Genomic DNA, 23,214 nt, shown 5'->3' on the forward strand with positions numbered 1-23,214 from the left:
GATGGGCAACAAGTATGTATGTGCTATTCTGTCATGGCCTGTCCATGCCAAGGCAATGGTTTGTAAAGCTTTTATAACCATGCGCAAAACAAGCAGGAAACTAGCTTATAAGGCGAAATGCCCTTCCTGTGAACCTTTCAGTATCTCTGCACCTGGCTTTACCTCAGGGAGCATTCCCAGACTCAGGCTGTGCCATGTTATACATCTTATAATTTTTTAATACTATAAATTCATGTAGTCATTAAACATAGAATTAGCTTGGGTATACAGATGGAAAACCTTGTCAGCTATTTATACGTTCAAATTACCGTAGATATCTATAGAGACTATGCAGCCTATATACTGGTTTCCGTCTCTTCCTCTTCTTTCCTCTCTTCCTTCTCCTCTCTCTCTCTCTCCCCTCTCCTCCCATCTCTTCAATTCTGGAAATGAAATTTGTAAATGCCTATAATCCCCTGATTGTCTGTTTATGTCATGTGGAATCTAAAGGGGAACTGGAGGAATGGGAATCCATTTGTGTCATCAAAGGACTTTTTGGAAAAATATTACTTATTTAGTTGAATCACTTCAAAAGACTGCCCCGTTGACCTTCCCATCTCAAAGGTCACCCAGTCATGTCATGTCTTTTTATCCACTCTTTTTATCCATTTCCCTCCATCTCTCAATTAATATCTATGCAACACTTGTGCATCTTCATTCCATTTAAAACATTTGGTTCAATAAAGATTTCCTTTTTAAAAAATTTTTACATAACCAATCTATTGATACCTTCTTCCCCATACGGTATTACTATGGTAGCGCTTTTTCCATAAAGAGAATTTGTTTATTATTTGTATTTATGGTTACATAAACCTCCCCCCCCTCATTCCTCATAGAAACCTTGTATGAATTGCACCATTAAGAACTACCTCATAAATGTTTATTAATAAGAAGTCCTGCCGTGCTGAATAGATTTACTCCTAGGGAAAGAAACATTACAGCCCTCGCTGCTATCTTCATTTCTGAGTTCCATAATTTTAGAAATTCATTCGTTCATTTTTCCCTCTCCTATGTAAAGATGGGCACCTTTATTAATCCTGTCATGAAGGAAGCCATATCCTATATAGACAGGCTGAAAACATTGGTCTGACTCTGCTTTATTTTCAATGAGTCAATTACATGACCCAAAAAGTCACTTCAAAACGAGATGGGCAGCAAAGAAATCTCATAAATAAATCTGGAAAGGAGATGCATACTCTTAAAGTTTGTAGAAACAGTTGCATTATTTTTTTTTTAATCGTAGCAAATGGTTTTCTGCTGTAGTCAAAAATGTCCATAGCTGTCTAGGCAGCGGGTCACACTTTTCTACGAAATTTTGTGCAGTAGAATTTTAATTGGGGAATTATGAGGCAATAATAGAATCATAGAGTTGAAAGGCGCTATTTAAACTCTTCCATCCAACCCCCTGGGCAGTGAAGGAATCCCAAATGACAGAGAAGTGTTTAACCTCCACTTAAAAACATCTGGTGAAGCGAAGCCCACCACATCCCTGGGTAATTGCTTCCCCTGTTGAACTGCTCTTACTGCTAAGTTCTTTTTACGTTTAATCAAAACTTGTCTCCCTGTAACTTAAATCCATTATGCCATGTCCTGCACCCCGCAGTGATAGAGAACAAGTCTTGGCTTTCTTCTGCATAACATCTCTTTCAAATATTTGAACAGCGCTATCATGTTCTCCATCAGGCTTCTCTTCTCAAGGCTAAAGGTTCCAGGTTCCTTCCATCTTTTTTCCCCTAAAACTTTCTAGGATCCTGTTATACTTGAAAAATTGTGTGTGTGTAAGCCGTCCCAGTCAGTTAAGACTCTGAGCGGTGAACAAGAATAGAATAGTATAACATAATAATAAACAAAATACAAAAAACAAATGCAAAAAACAAATGGAACTGAACATAATAGCCAAGGTGATCTCACCAATGAAGGATTAATTGGCACAATCATTTCTGCTGATTTCAAAATTATCACTTTTGTTGAGGTAATCTAAAATTTTACTTGTCTTTTTGTTGCAATGTCACAATTTAGTTTGCAATCCTATGAAGATAAGGACAAGACTATGTTAAGTCATGCCTTAATCAGTGCTTCAGGTTATACATATTTGAGATTCTAAAAAAAAAACCACTTGGTTTAGAGCAGGGGTGTCAAACTCTATTTCATTGAGGGCCACATCAGGGTTGTGTTTGACCTTGGGGGACCGGGGTAGGCATGACCAGCTCGATGTCACTTGTGTCAGGGGCGCCTGTGGTGGCTCGAACACTCTGCCAGCAAAAACAGGCTCCCGAGCTCAGTTTTCGGCTGCAAAAACCTCCTGCAACCATTTGCCAGCGAAAACGGAGCTCTGGAGGGCCTCACACAGCCCTCCTGAGCTCCTTTTTCGCTGGCAGAGGCACCACAGGCCGGTGCTTCACTGTTTCCAGGGAAGCCCCTGCGGGCCAGATTTGGCCCCAGGCCTTGAGCTTGACACCCCTGGTTTAGAGAGCTTTTACAAAAAACTTTAAGCAATCCAACATAGAGTAAAAGCCTTCTCCCAATTGCTGTCTGTGGTTTAGAAGTGCCTAGAGCTGAATTTTGTAATCTTGACAATTTCCAGGTGTATGGACTACAACTCCCAGAATTCCACAGTCAGCATGGCCATTGTGAAATTGCCATGGTTGAGAAACACTGACCTAAAGGTTTAATTATACACACAGGACACATCAAAATCTGGTATGGATTTTTACTGAATGTAGCTATATGCAAAGTGTATTTGCAGTATCTGTAGCAAAGGATCTCTTCTTTCTGGTTTTCTTCATTACACACCAATGCTGGCAAGTTTGCTTTGAAATAAACTTATCTAGAATAAATAATGTACTCATCCTAACATCTCAATAGTATTCTATTACACGAGGTAACAGAAGGAACACAGTTTTGGATCCTTGTAATATTATGCATACAGGTAGCCTTTGCTTAATGACATTTTACTATCATTCAAAGTTTATGGCCTGAAAAAACCCTCCAGTCATCACCAATGATCTTAAGAAGAGAGTAGAGAGTCACTTATCTGAAATAGTATAGGTTCTCCTGCTTGAGCAGAGGGCTGGACTAGAAGACCTCCAAGGTCCTTTCCTGTTCTGTTCTGTTCTGTTCTGTTCTGTTCTGTTCTGTTCTGTTCTGTTCTATTCTATCCTATTCTACTCTACTCTACTCTACCTTACCCTACCCTACCCTACCCTACCCTACCCTACCCTACCCTACCTTACCCTACTCTACTCTACTCTACTCTATGGTGCAGGGTACCTGTATATAAGGCAGAAATGGGCTATGAGCTGTACAATTAAAAATATATTTTTGCCCCATAGTGGGCAGCTCTAAATTTTTGAGAAGGCAAGGATTAAAAGACAACCTTATGCCTTAAACTAAAGAAAATATAGGAGAGTAATACATTCCTTCCCTTAAATCGACCAGTCCCCCTCCTCTAAAATGTACAAATCCCAAGATACTTTAAACATGCCAGAATAGTTTTTTGGGACTCTATGCAGCCCAAGGATTGTAAACAGTACGCCTTTAACTTTTCAGAAATGACTTTGTAATTCCAGTTAATGACTTTAGCCCACCAAATTCTATTATTTTTTGGTATTGTACTTACATTGAGGAAGGTTGGAAGATAACTATCTCACAGATTCTGATTCCATTTAGAACTAAAAAAGATCCCTGAGATTAGTTCATCCAAATCCTTCATCTTGATGGGCTTCAGTAAAGCTATTTCTGTTAGATGCTAAAGCCTATTAAAATGTAATGGCCAATACTTGTTCAAGCAGGCAGTATTTTGCTAGCCTTTTGTAATAAGCAGTTCAAAAGAACAGATTATCCATAAAGAACCATTTCCTAGGCTAAGCAATCACTCAGACAAATCTAAAGGAAAAATGGCTTTAAAAATAGAAAAATTGATAAAAGTGAGGAGTTACCTTTTTATTTTCTCTAACATTTTAAAGAAATAGGTTTTTTTTAAAAAAATGCAGTAACTATATTAACAGAGAAAATTCATTTAAAGGGTACAGTATACAGAAAGATTGTTTCTAATTTTCTGTGAAAATTGTTCAAATCCAAATTATGTAGAAATTGGCAAATAAATAGAGATCATTTTACACTTCCGTGTTACGTCAGAATTATTTGATTGTTTAGTTTTATTTACAAATTCCTATGATGAACATAGATGATTACAATTAATATACAGTTAATAAATCCAAGTTCTGATTCTGACATATATCAAATAAGATTTTTAGATTAGAAGCTAGGAGTCTTTAAAGGGATTACAAGTAAGTGAAACTTGCCATTATAATCAGCCCAAACTTACTTGGGCTGTATATTAAAAACAAACAAAAGCCTAGCACGTGGGCGACAATTCATTCAATTCAATGCTTTAAGTTTTATAACAAAGATTAAGTATATAAAACTACACTTATAAAAAGCATTGAATTACTCCAATGTTTCATTTCATTATATAAACCTTTTGTTCCCATATTTTTCAAGGTTTTTTTTTTAAATGGCAGAATTATGATCTTGACAAGTAAAATAACATTTGGACTTGACAAACAAAATTCAAAATTTCTGGATAGATACTTTTTTTTAAGTATATGCCTATATTCCAGAGATAATGTCCAAATAATTTATTACAAAGGTATGATAAAAACTGTAGAGGGGGCATTTGTTAATTTTTTTATCTTGACCTATTTTTTTCTATTTGGTTCACCCTTCACCTTTAAGGGCAGTGAGTCTATGCAGAAAAAATTAAAATTTAAAACTGGACATTCGTATTACCTCTTCTGAGAGATCAGCTACCTTTGTTCTATTTCCTTTTGTTCCATCCCACAGATGTTCAGTGACCCAAGGGTAGAGGAGAGTCAGCCAAAACTGAGAACCAGACACTCTAAAACCAAAGAATTATTAAATGTAATTTAGGAATGCAGTCTGAAGCGAGGTTTTGGCCCAGGCAATGGCTGACATATACAAAGAAACACCTAACTGATCCCAAGTTCCAAATGTAGAAATATAGGATGGGCTACAATGAATGTTGTTGTCAGACTAACTTCTTGTTTTCATTCCTCACACCCTTCTCCCGAAGGAAGAACTCAGGAGACACACTGTAACTGTCACCTAGCAAAAATCAACTCACTTGTCAAAAAAAAAAAAAAAAAAAAAAAGAACAGGAATTTTGAGATAGATGTCTGAACTTGCTTTTAGATTTTCTGCATTTTCATTTTATTTTTCCTTGTGTCTCACGTCTTCTATAAACTGGAAGATAGGGCCTGTCATACTACTGATCTTTGTAAGAAAACCTGGGTGCTTTTTTTTTTCTTTTGAAGTTTATGCCACAATAAAGAATTCTCCAGATAATCCATGCCACTTTTAATACACAGAATGATACCTGATGGGTGCATCTGCAAATAGATTAGTGCACAATTCCAGGAATATTTCATGCCTCTAAAATATTGGAGATGGTGTTACTAGAGAACAGAGACATCCAAGGTGCAGGCATATAGGCATAGATGTGTGTGTGTGTGTGTGTGTGTGTGTGTGTGTGTGTGTGTGTGAGAGAGAGAGAGAGAGAGAGAGAGAGAGAGAGAGAGAGAGAGAGAGAGAGAGAGAGAGAGAGAGAGAGAGATTGTGTAAAACCCAGTAAGAGATAACTGTAAAATGAACAATTAGATGAACATTTCAGATTATACATTCTCCTAATTATCCTTTTAATTATTAATCTAAAACAAGTAAAATGACCCCTGACAGAGCCATAAATGATTTAGCAATCATCAAATATTTATATAATGCAGCTGAATCCCGCTGTGCATTGTAACAGATTCAGAGAAGCCTATATTCTTGTGGGACTGTCCATTAGTTTGTCACATTAAAAAGAAGGGGGGGAAACCCTCTTTTAAGTCTCTTTTTGCTTCCTAGTACATGTCACCTTTAAAAAGAAGGGGGGGGGGAAATCCACTTTAATTGGCTTCTTTCCTCCACATCCATGTACAGGTTTACCTCCATTTTAATACATGTTTTCATTCTGACATAGAAAATCTGCAAAAAATGCTGCTTAAATCATGACCAGCTCCATTTCCACACCATATTTTAAATACATTTAATTTATAATAGAATGCCTAGGTATTTTTTCATTAGTGAAACAACAAAACTGTTCTTAATGTTATTCTTAAGAAACCAAACTGAATTCAGATAAACCAGATGGTATTTCAGCCTATGCAATAATTATACAGTATATGAGCTTTTGTGGACTTGTGTCAATATGTTATTTCTACTGATCCTCAACATTCAGAAACCCCTTGGGTCAAAGCGTCTTTCAGAATATTGATTTGTTATGAAAACATTTTTATAGAGAAGTTGTTATAGAACAGCTCAGAACCAACTGTTGTTTTTTGTTGTGCTTTGTCTTTACCTTAGATCTAGAATAAGGTGACCAGATTTTAACATTGGTAAAGCGGGACACCCACCATTTTGTGGGTGTGGCTTGGAGGTCATGTGACTGGGTGGGCGTGGATAGCTGGTCATGTGACCAGGTGGCCATGGCTATGTGTATAGAAAAAAGTCATTTCTGCCAGGTCCTCGCACTTTTGACTGGTCCTCACACTTATGACCATCCTCACATTTATGCCTGTGCAGCATTCTTAACAACCATGTCACTCATTTCACAACTGCTTCTCTTCATCATGGTGATAAGATAGGGCAAAAAACGTAAAATGTGAGGACAGTCGTAAGTTTGAGGACTGGTCAAAAGTGCGAGGACCAGTCAAAAATAACTTTTTCAGCCCTCTGAGTAGTCCATATGCACAAAAGGACTAACCAGAAGGCTGAAAAAAGTCATTTCTAACAGGTCCTCGCACTTTTAACTGGTCCTCATACTTATGACCATCCTCACATTTATGGCCGTGCAGCATTCTTAACAACCATGTCACTCATTTCACAACTGCTTCTCTTCACCATGATGATAAGATAGGGCAAAAATGTAAAATGTGAGGACAGTCGTAAGTTCGAGGACTGGTCAAAAGTGTGAGGACCAGACCAGTCAAAAATAACTTTTTCAGCTCTCTGAATAGTCATATGCATAAAAGGATACAGCAATAGAGAGGGATGAAGGAAGGGAAGGGAAATTAGAGTAGGAGGGAGGGTAAGAGAGGAGGAGAAGGAGAAAGGAAGAGGAAGTAGGGAGGAGAAGAAGAGGGGGGAAGAGAAAGTAAGAAGGAAAGAAAAGAGAGAGGTGGTAGATTTGAGGAGAAAGATTGCTGTACAAAAAAAAAGATGAAAGGGAAGAAAGTCAACCCCAAACAAATATAAAGATATTAAGATAAAGAATGAATTGTTAAACTTTAAAGAATAAAAGAGAACAAATATGAATAAATAGCAATAATTAGAAACACATATACAAACATACAATGTATTTTCTTTGAACAGAATATTTGGCTGGTTCACAAATTTAAACAGTGTTTAGTCATTTCAATTAAATTTACAATTTCTATATTTCCTTTTTGCCATATTTATTCCTCATCTATTTTTTAAAAAAACCAATATTACCCTTCATCCTCATCTCTAATCTTAATCAAATTTAATTTTTCCCTTTTATTCTATATTATACCCCTTCCCATTGTCATCTATTTTTATATCCATCCTCACATTGGTTAATTATGTAATTATGTAATACAGTTGTTTAATACAAATTCAACATTTTAATATAAATCAATTAGTTATATAACTATCTTTTTTGTATATTAATCAATATGAACATGAATATTCCAATTATTTCCATGCAATCCAATTTCTTACAAATCAATTAATTATATTTACCAATAATAATAAAGCAAATAATTTCCCCCATATATTCCTCCAAACCACAACTTAACCATTTCTGCTTTCAACACAATATACAATTAATAGTATCTCAATTATTACAATTCTCTAGTTAAATAGAGCTTTTTTTCTTTTGTGTTTTAAAATCTTGAACTCTCCTCTTTTGCCCTAAATTTCCCATTGTTGCAGTTTTGCACCTACCTTTTTTGGTGAGGAAAAAGAAAAAGAAATCTCTCTCTGCCTCATTTTGCCACGTTGCACCCTGGTTTACTTTCAGTTTCGCTTTTAAAGCATAGTTAGGGGAAAAAAATCTCCAGCACTCTGCAGCTAGCAACTACAGAGCCCTGAGCAAAGCAGCTGAGAGCAAATCAGCTGAGAGTCGGGAAAACCGATCTAATCAACTTGTGCTAATTAATCTATGCTGAAGCTTTAAGGGGCTGTTTTTTCTATTTTTGCAGGCATCGGTCTACTCATTTGTTTTCTTTTAACACTGATCAGCTGTAGGACGGCCCTTTGAAGCCCCGCAGCAAGAGTTTAAACAGTTTTTTTCCCTCTAGCCATCAGCTGGGACTCAGGAAGCAGCCAGTAGCAACCCACCAATCGGGATTTTTTTAAAACGCCGCGGGACGCGGGACAAATTGTTCAAAAGCGGGACTGTCCCGCCAAAAGCGGGACGTCTGGTCACCTTAATCTAGAATCTAAGACAAAGATCTACACAAAACAGTGGCTCGGATCTAGAAAGATTTGTAGAGAGGAAACAATTCTAGAAAGTCAACAAGGGGACTGAGTCACATTATTTATTTGTTTTCTTAATGAATTAATTGTAGGTGCTGTTGGTACATGCAAATGTGTACCTAATTGTCAAGAGAGAGAAAATTTGGTGTAGGTTAACACACCAGGCTAGAAACTGGGAGGCTTGAGTTCTAGTCCCACCTTGGCACAAAACTAGCTGGATGGCTTTGTGCCAGTCACTTTCTCTCAGCCCTAGGAAGAAGGCAACGGCAAAGCACTTCTGAAAATCTTGCCAAGAAGTTGCCAGGATTCAAACTGACTTGAAGGTACCATCAATCAATCAATCAGGTTGCTATCCAGATTATTTAGATTGTTTGGTAGTAAATTGGCCAGCAAAAGCTATAATTCCCCATATATTTTGATACCTTTTGTCCTAATAGTATTAGTATCTAAGATTCTTAAGTGCCATTTAGGGAGATATATCCTACATGCATCCTTTGTAAGAAAAATACTTCCAGAGATGAAATAAATAATTGAGAACATTTAGGAAAGCTGCTATGAATAGTCTTGGTCCACACATAGTGATAGCAATAGCACTTAGACTTATATACCACTTCATAGTGCTTTACACTATGTAAATTTTAAGCAATTTACTCTGTAAACTGCTTAAGAGAGTGCTTTACAACGCTCTCTTAAGCAATTTACAGAGTCAGCATATTGCTCCCAACAATCTGGGTCCCCATTTTACCAACCACGGAAGGATGGAAGGCCGAGTCAACCTTGAGCCCCATCAGGATCGAACTCCAGGCTGTGAGCAGAATTAACCTGCAATACTGCATTCTAACCACCGCACCACCATGGCTCACTTGCCCATTTAGCTACCTTCTGAATTTTTTTTAAAGCCAAAAATCGTTGTTTCTTCCATTCAGTCTAATCTAATTATTCGTATATATAGCATTCAAAAATTTTATTTTTAGCTGCCTGTATCCCATTTTATTGAAGCACAGTGCAGCAATGCGCTGTATATACACCATACTGCAGAATTTTTCCTTGCATCATTCATTAGGATGCGTGCACATACAAATTAGTGCATATGTGTGATACAAGGATCTGTAGTAACAAGATTTCTCCCACCTGCTTCTTAGGCAGATTAACTTTCTGGCTTAATTAATTCCCAAGTCAAGATGGCAAACTGTGCATAGCTGTGTAATTTCAGTGGGACTCTCATATATAACAAGGTGCTGGAGTGCAACCTTGTTTTCTTCACTTTGTAATTCTGCAGAAAGGCCTGAAAATTATCTGCTGGAGTAAGTGTGTAAAAGATCCTCTGAGAGCCCTATTTGCTGTGTCAGATTGTTTTCTTTCTAGAGTTCTCTGCCAAAGAAACTTCTCAGGGCTGTACGTTTGTTGAATACATACCTGAGAAATTTAAAGGTCTGAGAACATCTGGTTGAATTAAGGGGAGGAGTCGGGAAGTGGGTCACGGCATCTGCCAGGTGGGTGACTCTGATGGGAAGGGGAAAGATAGGCAGATAGGAGAAGTTGCAGGGCCTCTATGGCAGGGCTGTCAAACTCAATTTTATTCAAGGTATTTGACCTTGGGGGCCGGGGTGGGTGTGGCCAAGGTGGGCATGGCCAGCTAAAAGTCACTCGTGTCAGGAGTACCTGTGGCGGCCCGAGCACTCTGGCAGCGAAAATGGGCTCCCAAGCTTCATTTTCGGCTGGGATGGCCTCCTGCAACCCTCTGCCAGCAAAAACGGAGCACAGGAGGGGCGCACGTAGCCCTCCTGAGCTCTGTTTTCGCTGGCAGAGGCACTGCGGGCCGGTCCTTCACTGTTTCCAGGTTGACCCCACAGGCCAGATCTAAGCACCCCACAGGCTGGATCCGGCCCCTAGGCCTTGAGTTTGACACCCCTGCTCTATGGCCATAAGTGCGGGCGTGCTGCCAGACCCCATTATGTGATCTTGGGGCCATTGCAACAGCCATAACTTTGGGCATAGGTCATAAGTCCCTTCCTTCAGCATCTTCACAATTTGGAACAGTGGCTGAATGACTAGTTGTAAGTTGAGGACTACCTGTATTTCTTAACTGAAAGCAAAATTGAGTTTCTTGTATTAGAAATATTAGATCCATTTTTTTCTTCTTTTCAGTTGTATCCAATACTCAAAGTCTGCCTGGGCAACTCCCTGCAGTCTTCTTGGCAAGGTTTTTCAGAAATGGTTTGTGAAACTGGGTCAAAGAATGGATTAACTTGAGGCACAAAAGACTTAACTTTAGAAGGACACAATCTTCAATTAGGTTGGCACACTTTTTTATGGTATGGGAAGAATAAGATACATAGATACTTTCAAAGACATTATGTTGGAAATGCATTGCTGTCAGTATGGGTTAAAATTAAAGAACAACATCATTTGAAAATACCAGTCTGGTTTTCCACAATGATACATCCTAATGTTATTAATATGGAAAAAAATTGTAAGATATAAAGATATTCTGAATTAAAAGGGGGAATTAAAAAACAAGCAGGTCCATGCAAATGCAGATACAATCTCAATATGAGAAAGATGCTAAAATGTATGGTTTTAATAAAGAATTAACAGAACTGGACCAGATATTAACTGGAACAGATGAAAAACTGATGAAGAAAATATATTATTACTTTTTAAGTATTAAACTTGAAGATAAAGGAGACAATGATAGTTTGGGCTAAAAATTTTGGATATGCAATAGAACTGGATAAATGGCAGAAACTGTGGGATAGAAATGTTAAATTGACTATGTCAACTGCATATAAAGAAAAATTGCATAAAATGTTCTATAGATGACAATTTGCACCAACACGACTGGCAAAAATGTATAAAGATGAATCCACTAAATATTGGAAGTGCAATCAAACACCTGGTTCATATTACCATATGTGGTGGACATGCCCAAAAGCTAAAAAATATTGGACGAAAATACATACTTGGTTAGAAAAAATGATAAAGCAGGATATAGACATGAAACCAGAAATATTTTTATTTGGCATTCTGCCGGAAAAATATGATAAAAGAACAATCTTTTTAATTTTACATGTACTAACTGCAGCCAGAATTGTATTTGCACAACAATGGAAGAACAATGAGATCCCTATAGATGAGAGTGTAATTAAGAAAACATTAGAATGTGCAGAAATGGATAGACTAACCCTTACTATTAAGGACAAAGAAGAAACTGAATATTTTTTGACATAGGACCTATTTTACCAATGGTTAGACAATAGAAACAGTTAGAAATGTGGGTGCATAAAAAGGATAAATGTTAAAATGGAGATTTGTAGATAAGTTAAATATTATTGTTATTATAGTATTAATCTTATTGTGATGAATACTATTGTAAACATTTTGATTATGATTGCCTAAAAACAATTGTACCCTGATAGCACACTGTTCGATGGAAATTGAATTTTTATATGTTATATAACTAAAATAAATAAAACATAAAAAAAAGAAATGGTTTGTGAAATGATAACATGTGTAGCCGATATCTACAGCAAAAAAAAAAAAGTCAATCTTGTTTTTTATTTATTTATTTCTTCTCTTTCCAGTTGCCATCCTTCTAAAGGATGATTATTTCATCAGCGGTGCTGGACTACCAGGAAGATTCAAAGCAGAAAAAGTTGAATTTCACTGGGGCCAGAGTAATGGATCTGCTGGCTCAGAGCATAGCATCAATGGAAGGAGATTCCCAGTTGAGGTTGGTCAAGATAAGTTACCATATTTTAATGAAAAAAAAAATCTTGCTTTGATCTGAGCTTCTTCTGAAAATATGCGGTATGATTTGTATACTTTTTGTTTTTGCACAAAAGAAGTTATTTTACTGAAATTATGCTTCAGAATGAAGGAAGACTGTTCCGTCCTCACTACATTTTAGTCTGTGTGCAGCTCGACATGCAGCTAAACACACCCATCCTCCAATAAAATAAACCGTGTGCGTAGATCTGAATGCTTTATTGAAAGAACAGGATATGGCGAAACTGGGGAAAATAGGGATACATGCAATGAGAACCAAATACAAGATAGACAGTATGAACATAACAATTAATAAATATAAACAATTTAAATTTCACCAGCGATCCACATCCTCTGGGATGTGGATTTGTCCTTGGATAACCATGTGCCACTGATTAAGATGGATGCTTCTTCCTTCTCCAAATACTAAAGGAAATGGAGTCTGGCTTCCCAGTATGCACTTGTTTTGAGAGTGCAGGCTGATGGATAAAAGGGTAGGGTCAGTTTCAAACAATATACTAGGTATTTGTCTCTCCAGCCACTAGATGGGACTAGAGAGCAACAACAGTATATAAAGATTGTATGTTGGGGCATATTTGTCCCTCCGGCCACTAGAGGGGGCTAGAGAACAACAACAGTATATACAGGTTATATGCTGAGGCATGACAAAGACCCATGAGAATATTTAGTGGGCATTTAATTTCACATCCAGAGAACTTCTCCGCAGCAGGATGGCAGCTCATTCCTACACAGGAAGGACCTAAAAGTTATTCTTAAAGTTTGGAGGCTAGCAGATGTATTTAGAAATGTGAGAGTATGTTGCTAATACCCTAAAAAATGATTTATTTATTTTTTTAAAAGAAATACTTCTTGACATAGATTAATTTGCTGAGCAAAATTCAGACATAGGATGACTTGGTGTAACCGATATGAACAGTGTTAGATATAGGGAGAGGGTTTATTTAAAAAAAGATTCGAATAATCCAATCTTCAGTGGTAGGAGACAATTGTACAAGCTACTATGATAAATTCCATAGGATTTAGGAAGAAGGTATGATGTGATTTAGTGGAGTTTTTTTTTTTTTTTTTAAGGTTAGCCTAGGTGCTGAGTTTTAAACTAAGAAATGTTTCTGGGACAGAGAGAAAGGCTACCATTGAACTAGTCAAGCCTGGAGGTATACATTTTAAGGTCATTTTTTGCAGGAAGGGACACAGTTCCCATGTTCCAACTATCCAGCTTCCTAATTAGCATTCTAAGGGAAAACAAATTGCTATCCAACAGTATCTTCATATTGCCTACAGCAGAATCCTTGGGGACTTGCAACCTTCCCCTAAGGATGAAAGATGTCAGTATAGAAGACCTAAGCTAATATTTTATTTTTGTTTTGTTTTTTTGATTTCAGACAGTATTTCCCTTACCCCAAATCTTACTTATACTATATCTAGAAATGAGGTATTAGGCCTTCCTCTTCTGGATCTTGCATGATGCTGAGCAAAAGAACTGGACATACAACTTTTTTTTCCTTTATGCCAGCTTTTCTCAACCTAGTGCCTTATGGTGTGTTGGATGGCAATTTTCAGAATCCCTCTGCAGGTTAATAAACGGCTAACCTTGGAGTATCTCATTAACCTTGTAGCCTTCCTCATATGTTGAGGAAGAAACCTTTGTTCTTTTTTTGTAGTTCAACCTGTCTGGAAAGCAGCACTGATTGGAAAACTGCCTCTATCTATCTATCTATCTATCTATCTATCTATCTATCTATCTATCTAATACGGTATCTATCATATATCTATCTAATGCAGTATCTATCATATATCTATCCAGGGGTAGGCTTCAGATCCTTTAGTAACGGGTTCGCTGCCCTGTTGCTTGGTGGGTGTGGCCTAGTCGGCCTCCTGCACCATGGCAGAGGGGGTGTTTTTCCCCCGTCCCAGGCTCCGGGAGGGCAAAAACTGCATCCTACGAAGGCCGGAAACAGGTCTGTTTCCGGACTTCCGGAAACCTCCGGTAGGCGCATTTTTTGCCCTCCCAGATCCTCCGCGCGGCCCCTGTACTTACCTGAAATGATGAACGGGCTGCATGGAGACTCCTGGGAGGGACGGGGTGGGAGGCCAGCCAGGGGTAGCATTTGGGGGTTCACCGAACTTCGGCGATCCTTGGCTAGAGGATTGCCTGAACTCTGCCAACCCCCCAGGAGCCCACCCCTGTATCCATCTATATCTCTGAGAGTTGGGTCTGATAACCTGGCAGCCAACAATCTCCAGGTTGGAGTGAACAGTTATGTAAACATAGTTTATTTCTTTATTTGTCAAATCTAGGTACCACCCATCTCACTCTCAGAGAGACTCCAGGTAATGTAGAGTTACTTCCCCAAGACTTCAAGTACATCCGTTTGGCATCAGCTTCATTTTTGCCCTCAGTAAACAGTTGAATCTATCCAAGCGCCCGGGAATCTTCTACGTAGTAAATTTATTCCTGCTAAGGAATTGCCAAGATTGACTGAGAGCCAGTTTGGTGTGGCAGCTAAGGCACCAGGTTAGAAACCAGGAGACTGTGAGTTCTAGTCCTGCCTGAGGCACAACTCCAGGTGGGTGATTTAGGGCCAGTCCTTTTCTCTTATCCCTAGGAAGGAAGCAATGACAAATCACTATCAAAAAACCTTGCCAAGAAAACTGCAGGGACTGATCTAGGCAGTTGCTTGAATCAAAAGCTGACTTGAAAGCATTTGGGTATATAAATATTTTGAAAAATTAACTGACTGACACTGACTACCATGGTTTACAGTAAAAGGAAAGGCCCCAAAATCAAGACATAAGCCAGAGGTGGTATTCAGAAGGTTCTGACCGGTTCTGGAGAACCGGTAGCGGAAATTTTGAGTAGTTCAGAGAACCGGTAAATACCACCTCTGACTGGCCCCACCCCCATCTATTCTCTGCCTCCCAAGTCCCAGCTGATTGGGAAGGAATGGGGATTTTGTAGTAACCTTCCCCTGGAGGGGGGAGGGAATGGAGATTTTACAGTATCCTTCCCCTGGAGTGGGGTGGGATGGAGATTTTACAGTATCCTTCCCCTGCCACGCCCACCAAAACATGCCCACCAAGCCACGCCCACAGAACCGGTAGTAAAAAAAATTGAATCCGACCACCGACATAAGCCATATAGAATACTTAAAATAGCAATTAAGATAGCAAAAATAATGAACTGCATTGCCTAGTTCACAGTCACCTCTTCTTGAGGAATATTTGAGACTCATATGTGTTATTATTTCTGACAAGGAAAGTTAAATGATTCTTTCCAAAGTCAGGGAAAAAGAGAACGCCCTTAATGGCTCGATTGGCTGCTGCCTACCCTTAGCTCCTTCTGAAACTGAGCCCCAGATATATTCTGGATAAAAGCATCCTGTGCAACAACTCCAAACTTTGTAGCATTTTTATTATTATTATTTTTTTGGAGTTCAAAACCCAGGGTCTGGTTATAGTGTTAATTATCTCACTGTGAAAACCTCTCTGCCAATCCGAGCCTTGCCAAATGCCAGAGGCTATATTTCTAGGAAACCCAGTGAAAGGAAGAAGCATCAGAATCAGCAGTGATCCACAGGCTCAGATCAAACATTTGCAGACTGCCCATGAGAACTCTACCCTCCAGGCTTGGCAGTGGCTGGGTTACTGGAGCACTGGAAAACCAAATGTGCTGAAAATCTAATGGAGGAACCAGATGTGGACGGTATGTGCCAGTTCCAAAGAGGCTCCACTGGGAGATGCCAATAAATCTGCTTCAGCTGCAAAGGTTTTTTTTTTCTCCCCCCTGTAAATATAGAGCTAATATGGACTGCAAAACAGAATGCTTGCCACAGGAGGGGGCGGGAGAGCTCACCGAATTCGAAAACTAATTGGAAATGTCAGATATAAGACAGAACCTTATTGTTTGACCATGTTGTTTGTATTTTTATTATCACAAGTAATGTGTCAGATGGTAAGGCAGTGTGAGTTAATTGGTTTCCTTCCTTCGAGCCCATCTGGATCATATTTTTGGAAGTGATTTATATGTTAAATTAGGGGATAGGATATATGAGAACATCCTTTTCATTACGTTCTCTACTGAGAGATTGGATCAAAGGCATAGCGTTTATCCCGATAGCCGTTATCTTTTAAGCAGAAGAAAAATAAAGGAGAAAATGTCAGTCTCGTGCACTCACGTTCGATTTATGTTTTGTTTCGAGGAAGGAAAAGGATTTAAGTGAAAAAGTTAACACCCTTCCTTCCAGTCCCGGTTCCCTGCAGAATCAATAGAAACATCTTTTTTCACAGAGATCAAAAGCCAAATTTGGCAACAGGGAAACCTGTGGAATGCTATAAGTATTTTTCCTTCCAACATCCCTCTTGGAAAAATTAGCCAGAGTCTCTTGCTCTAAAACATTGTACACTACCACCACTCCTCATTTGAGTCAGTGAGAATATCCTAGATTGGAAGGCCTGTTTTAAATGTAAACCTTTCAGGCTCAGTGTAGGTTTATTGTTCCATAAGGCGCTGATACAATAACATTTATTGTGTCTATTTATAAGATTCTCTCCACATTTTGTTAAGGATCTCTTGGCCATCCACTGCAAACTGTCCTTTCCAGCACCCCACATTTTGTTATTAGCTTCGCTAAGATGGAACTTTTATGCAACTTAGGTTATGCACTCAATAAGGAGTGATTAAGGAGTGTGCCTTCTTTGCAGTAGCCTTATACAATTCCATGATATCTCAGGACAGGTCCTCATGTTACTTTAGATTAATGAAGACAAAGTATATTTACTGATTGGAGAAAATATTTGTAGCTCAGGATTGAATTGTGGAGTACTTGGTGCTTGTTCTGTTCCCCAGGCATCTGGCTCCACCGGGAACAGGCAGATAAACTCTAGCAAACAAGTTTTCATGCAGATTATATTTATTTCGGGTATCCTCAAAACATAGATTTATAATCATGGTGAGTCAAGGTGAGGTTCATCCAAGTATTTCATAATCTATCCCATTTCCTAGTGTAAAATGATGGTAGTTCTGTCCCCCTGTTCAGAAAGCATGCTTCTCTCTTCTGTGGTAGTTCAAAATGGCCGGGTCTTTGTTCTGCACCCAGGCAGAGAGCCTCAGTGGCAATCAGACACACAGATATGGTCACATGTCATGGACTACATTTCCCATAATGCAATCTCTCTCTACATCTCCCACATTGCAATCTCTTCAGGAGACAGCTCTTAATTCTTAAGGTAACTAATTCACTATAACTTGCTATCTGAAACAGCACAGTGCTCTTTGAACTTGGTTGTTTCCTTGCAAACATTTCATTATCCAACTAGGTAACATCATCAATTCTTAGGAGGTGGTGGGTTTTGCTCTCTGTTTATATACAGTGGCTTGTCCTGTCAGTGTTGATGGGAATAATTTTTTCTTGGTAGTTCCTTGATTAGGCTGCTGTTTGATTGTTTGCCCGAACTGGTAATTCCTTGATTGAGATATTGTTTCCTGCTGTGTTTACCTTGACTGGGTTCATTACTGTGCTGCCATTAGCCATAGTTTGTGGAACAAGCACATTTGGCTTCACAGAGCATACAAGATCATTAAACATGTAATTATAAACTGTGATGGTTGGATTTTAAAGATAAACAGTAGGTTAACAATGGCCAAACAAATATGTTTGGTGCATTGTTAGTGCAGATTAGCCAAGGTGTATCCAGACTGAGTAGGTTTGTGTTGATTTTATCAGAAGTAAAATTGTCATGATTTTTTTTCATACTGTCCATTGGGAGCTAAATTCAAGCCACTCCCAGCAAACTAGCTGAAGAAGAAAGCAGCTATTCAACAATGCTTCTAGTACTGTGGCATTGAAATGTAGCTGAAATAATGGTTTTATGGCCCATCGCGTAGGGGACACGATGACTCAGTGATGAAAGATGCTGAGCTTGTCAGCTGCAGAGCTGACAACCGGGGTTCGAGACCAGTGGTGGGTTTCAAATTTTTTTACTACCAGTTCTGTGGGCGTGGCATGGCTTGGTGGGTATGGCAGGGGAAGGATACTGTAAAATCTCCATTCCCTCTCCAATCCAGGGGAAGGTTACTGCAAAATCCCCATTTCCTCCCGATCAGCTGGGACTTGGGAGGCAGAGAATAGATGGGGGCGGGGCCAGTTAGAATTTTTACTACCAGTTCTCCGAACTACTCAAAATTTCTGCTACCAGTTCTCCAGAACTGGTCAGAACCCACCTCTGTTCGAGACCCGAGCTCCCATTATTTGCTCCAGTTCCTGCCCACCTAGCAGTTGGAAAGCATGCAAATAGGTACCACTTCGGTGGTAAAGTAATAACATTCTGTGCACCTTTGGCATGCTAGCCATATGACTATGGAAATTGTCTTTGGACAATAGCAATAGCACTTAGACTTACATACTCTAAGTGTTTTACAGAGTTAAACCCCCAACAATCCCCCAACAATCAAACCACAGAGTCAAACCTCCATATTACCCCCAACAATCTGGGTCTTCATTTTGCTGACCTCGGAAGGATGGAAGGCTCAGTCAACCTTGAGCCTGGTGAAATTCGAGCTGCCAAATTGCAGGCATCTGGCAGAAGTAGCCTGCAGTACTGCATTTTAACCACTGTGCCTCCATGGCTCCCTCATGAGGTGAGCATTGTGCCGTAGAGTCGGACAGGACTCTCAGGGAAACCTTTTACCGTTTAGCCCATTCCAAGCATAACAGATCAGTTATGCCTTCCTTTCTTTAAGTGCCTCCAGATATAAATGATGGGTTATCGAACATTTAATTCAAAATTATAAATGAAGAGTCTGTAACCAACATTTGTTTGGTAACTTTGAGTTAGTAAATGAAATTCCATACTTTTATCCCTTTGGGCTAGCATATGAATAAAAAGGATTTGCTGGGATATTAAATTAGCTTTTGCTAAGCTTGAGGAAACTCTCTAGTTCCTTTATTAGGAACTTGTCAATTTCTGCAAAACTCTGAAGAGTATTCCTTAACCTGGTATCATCTTGTGATGCAGTAGTCCCATTGCCTGAGAATTGTGGGAACTGCAGCCAGCATACCAGTGGTGGGTTTCAAAAATATTTACTACCAGTTCTGTGGGTATGGCTTGAAGGGGGCGTGGTTTGGGGGCGTGCCAGGGGAAGGATACTGTAAAATCTTCATTCCCACCCCACTCCAGGGGAAGATTACTGCAAAATCCCCATTTCCTCCTGATCAGCTGGGACTCAGGTGGCAGAGAATAGATGGGGATGGGGTCAGTCAGAATTTTTACTACCGGTTCTCTGAACTACTCAAAATTTCCGCTACCGATTCTCCAGAATTGGTTAGAACCTGCTGAAACCCACCTCTGCAGCATACCCAGTTAGCAGTGGCATAGTTAAGAATAACAAGTGTTCTTTCTGATGTTATACCCAAAGGTGCTTTTTCAGAAGGCAACTGGACTATCTTGCTTTTTCTTTGACGTTTCACTTCTCATCCAAGAAGCTCCTTCAGCTCTGACAGGATTGTGGAGAATGGAAGGATTTATATTCCTTGCAGATAGCTGGTTATTTGCATTCTTTTAGAGGATCGTTGAAGCACTTGGAGGTTTATCTGTGTCCTCAGGGTCACCTGAGGAGTGCTCCTGGTTCGTCTAGTCTGCAATTTTTCTCTGGAAATCCATTCCTACTTCCAAGGGTGCTCATCCTAAATTGTATAGCTAAAAGTCTGTAGAGATTGTACAGCTAAAGGTCTGTATAGCTAAAGGTCTGTAGAGATTCTCAGTCATCCAAGTCATAGATAAGTATGATCATAAGCGCCAAAATTGCTTTTTTCAGGACTTTCTTGTTTTTTCTTTGACATTTTGCTTCTCATCCAAGAAGCTTCTTCAGCTCTGACAGGATAGTGGGGAATGGAAGGATTTATATATCTACAGACGTCTGATGTTATATCGAAAGAATATTTGCAGAAAAGGTCACAGGGTGTTTAGTTGTCATTATTTAGGTAATATATCTTTGCCTGGAGCATACTATAGTTGTGATGGTGCTGATTGCCTGCTTCATTTCCTTCCAAGATGCTGATTATGTCTGTGAAGAGCAAAAATCAGAAGCGGTGTTTCAATCATGGCTGTGTTTATTTGAGGGGAGCTTTCAGCCATTTATGAGCTTTTGTGTTGATGGTTTTAATTGTCAGTTATAATGTGAATGCTATTTTAGAATAATGTACAGTAATTTACTTAAGTAAATGAGAATCTTGTTCCAAGGATCACATTGCAGCCCAGGGTGAAGACTTAATCTCCTTTCATCCTTTGATTTAGAATGACTTGAATTGTTAGTTTATCTAACAAGGACCTGCATTAAAATGATTTCTGCGTTCTGTCATGGAGGCATGTTAATGCCTAGATGTCTTTGGCTTGATTAATTAAGAACCAGTCAAGAAATAATTCAGCTTTTCTCAGGAAAAACTAGATGCACAGACAATCCTACCAAGCCAAGATTTGGTGCTGCACAAATTCCAATGTCTCAGGGGCTGCCACAAAGAAGAGGGAGTCAAACTATTCTTCAAAGCACCTGAGAGTAGAACAAGAAGCAATGGGTAGAAACTAATCAAGGAGAGAAGCAACTTAGAACTAAGGAGAAATTTCCTGACACTTAGAACAATTAATCAGTGGAACAACTTGCCTCCAGAAGTTGTGAATGCTCCAACAATGGAAGTTTTTAAGAAGATGTTGGATAACCATTTGTCTGAAGTGGTGTAGGGTTTCCTGCCTAAGCAGGAGGTTGGACTAGAAGACCTCCAAGGTCCCTTCCAACTCTGTTATTCTATTTCTAAATAACATTGGGCCGATGTTCTCCCTCACTCCTCTAATATCAGCAGTTAAGTGTGAATTAGAGGTATACCTTAAAAAAGAATAGTAATACACACACAAAGACAGGCACATACCTTTCCTGGGACTATCCAGGTTTATGTAGCACTCTGACATATATATATCTTTCTGCTATAGACTCATTTTCTGTGATAAATCTATATAACCCCTGCTTGACAAGCTGTTTCTAAACTGCAGGAAGATTTCAGTTGCTATGCATGAGATGGGGATTCTGCTATTGGAAGATGGAAATATCCCACATTCTCACCTGAGGAATGTAACTTCCATGTACAGTGATGGAGAAGCTGTGTGGGATTTGAAGGAGGAACATTTTGATTCAGACTTGCTGCTGGTAATACACACGTAGTCCTTGACTTACACCTGCAGTTGGGAGCGGAATTTTGGTCATAAGTTGTAATGGTTATAAGTTGAGGCACCTACGTGACCAATTGACTGGGTTTTTTTTACAGTGGTTCTTAAGCAAATCATGCAGTTGTAAGTCCAAATCATGTGGTCATTCAAGGATTTGTGGTCATAAATCCAAATCCATTCTTTAAAGGGGGGGGGGTTGCCAAAAACTGGCAAAAAATGCTGGGAACTGACAAAAAAATATAGTCAGAAATTACAGTTACATAATCACAGATACTGCAACCAGTCATAAAAGTGAACCGCGGGTCACCATAGAGGTGTGGGCTGAGAACAGCATAGACTACCCTTTCCGAGGATTTCATAACTCCAAATGGATGTTAAATAACTGGATGTAAATTGAGGACTACCTGTATTACAATAACTTGTTGCAAATTTTCATTACCATTTCCAAAGAAAATATAAGAGATTAATTCTATACCATCCCACATTGTTATCCAATTGAAGTTATGGTAGAAAGTAGAGTAGCTAACCAGATTTTACCATTGCTGTTGGGTCCTTGGTGTTCTCTTGTAGTTGGTTTTCTTGTAGATGTTTCATTACCCAATTAGATAACATCATCAGTGCTATGATGTTACTTGGTTGGGTAATGAAATGTCTGCAGGAAAACCACTAAGCTGAGGGAACACCAAAGGACCTCACAGTTTAACCCTGAGATACAGCTATTCTCTTCTATCGCTTTCATTACTATAAAATCATTTTTAAAATGGCTTGTGCAGGGAATAAAGAGAGGGCTTGGCTTCTTCAATGACTTTAATCATTTCTTTTCTGCTCCAGAAGGAAGCATTTGAACAGAAAAGGCAAATGGAGGGAAATAACGTCATGATCATGTCCAGAAGATTCTGACCCATTTAGCAGCACCTACAACTCAGTGACTTTCATAGTATATAATGGGAGAAAGAGTTTGAACTCTAGCCAGCCAGCTTTGACTAGTTGGTCAGCTCTTGGAGTGTTGTAGTTACATCCACACATCAGTCAACTCATTGCACTATGTGAACAATATCTAGGAGACTCTCACTGATCAACTACTAAATTATCTGTATTGTCTTTTAGTCAGTTTCAGTAAGTTTGAAACTAAATTTAGATTTAAAAGCAGCAGAAACTACTGCTAGGGAAAGTTGAAACTATGGTTAAGTTTGTCCATGTGTTGTGAAATTAAGAGGTTTTCACCATGTCTTCTGATTGCTAGTTGGTGTACATGGATGTGTTCTGCCATTCTTCTGCCTATTTGTCCTAATAGTGGCTATTGTAGTCCATTAGAGGACCTCTCCAAGGACCTCTCATTTCAACTCTGAGCTATAAATCTATAACTATAAATCTCCTCTATTGGTGCTTACATACAGTAAGTGGTTGAACCTTTAATTAGTAATTCCATTAGTGTAAAGGTTCCATTATAGAGCAGAATATTTCAACTTCCATTAGAGAAACATTTAATCATCTCCTTCCTTCCTTCCTTCCTTCCTTCCTTCCTTCCTTCCTTCCTTCCTTCCTTCCTTCCTTCCTTCCTTCCTTCCCTTCCCTTCCCTTCCCTTCCCTCCCTCCCTCCCTTCCTTCCTTCCT

The 23,214-nt window shown here is 39.0% G+C and overlaps 1 protein-coding gene across 2 annotated transcripts in view; it reads left to right on the forward strand.

Annotated features, from left to right (window-relative positions):
• PTPRG (protein tyrosine phosphatase receptor type G) overlaps positions 1-23,214 on the forward strand; it is a 759,142-nt gene that overhangs the window by 427,446 nt on the left and 308,482 nt on the right. For both annotated transcript variants that reach the window (XM_070936839.1, XM_070936840.1), the window contains exon 4: positions 12,183-12,331. In XM_070936839.1, coding sequence (XP_070792940.1) covers positions 12,183-12,331 — 149 coding nt within the window. The remainder of the gene's footprint in view (positions 1-12,182; positions 12,332-23,214) is intronic.

This window comes from Pituophis catenifer, unplaced genomic scaffold, assembly GCF_029215685.1.
Source record: "Pituophis catenifer annectens isolate HBS135680 unplaced genomic scaffold, rPitCat1.0.hap2 SCAF_2, whole genome shotgun sequence".
NCBI classification, from domain to species: Eukaryota; Metazoa; Chordata; class Lepidosauria; order Squamata; family Colubridae; genus Pituophis; species Pituophis catenifer.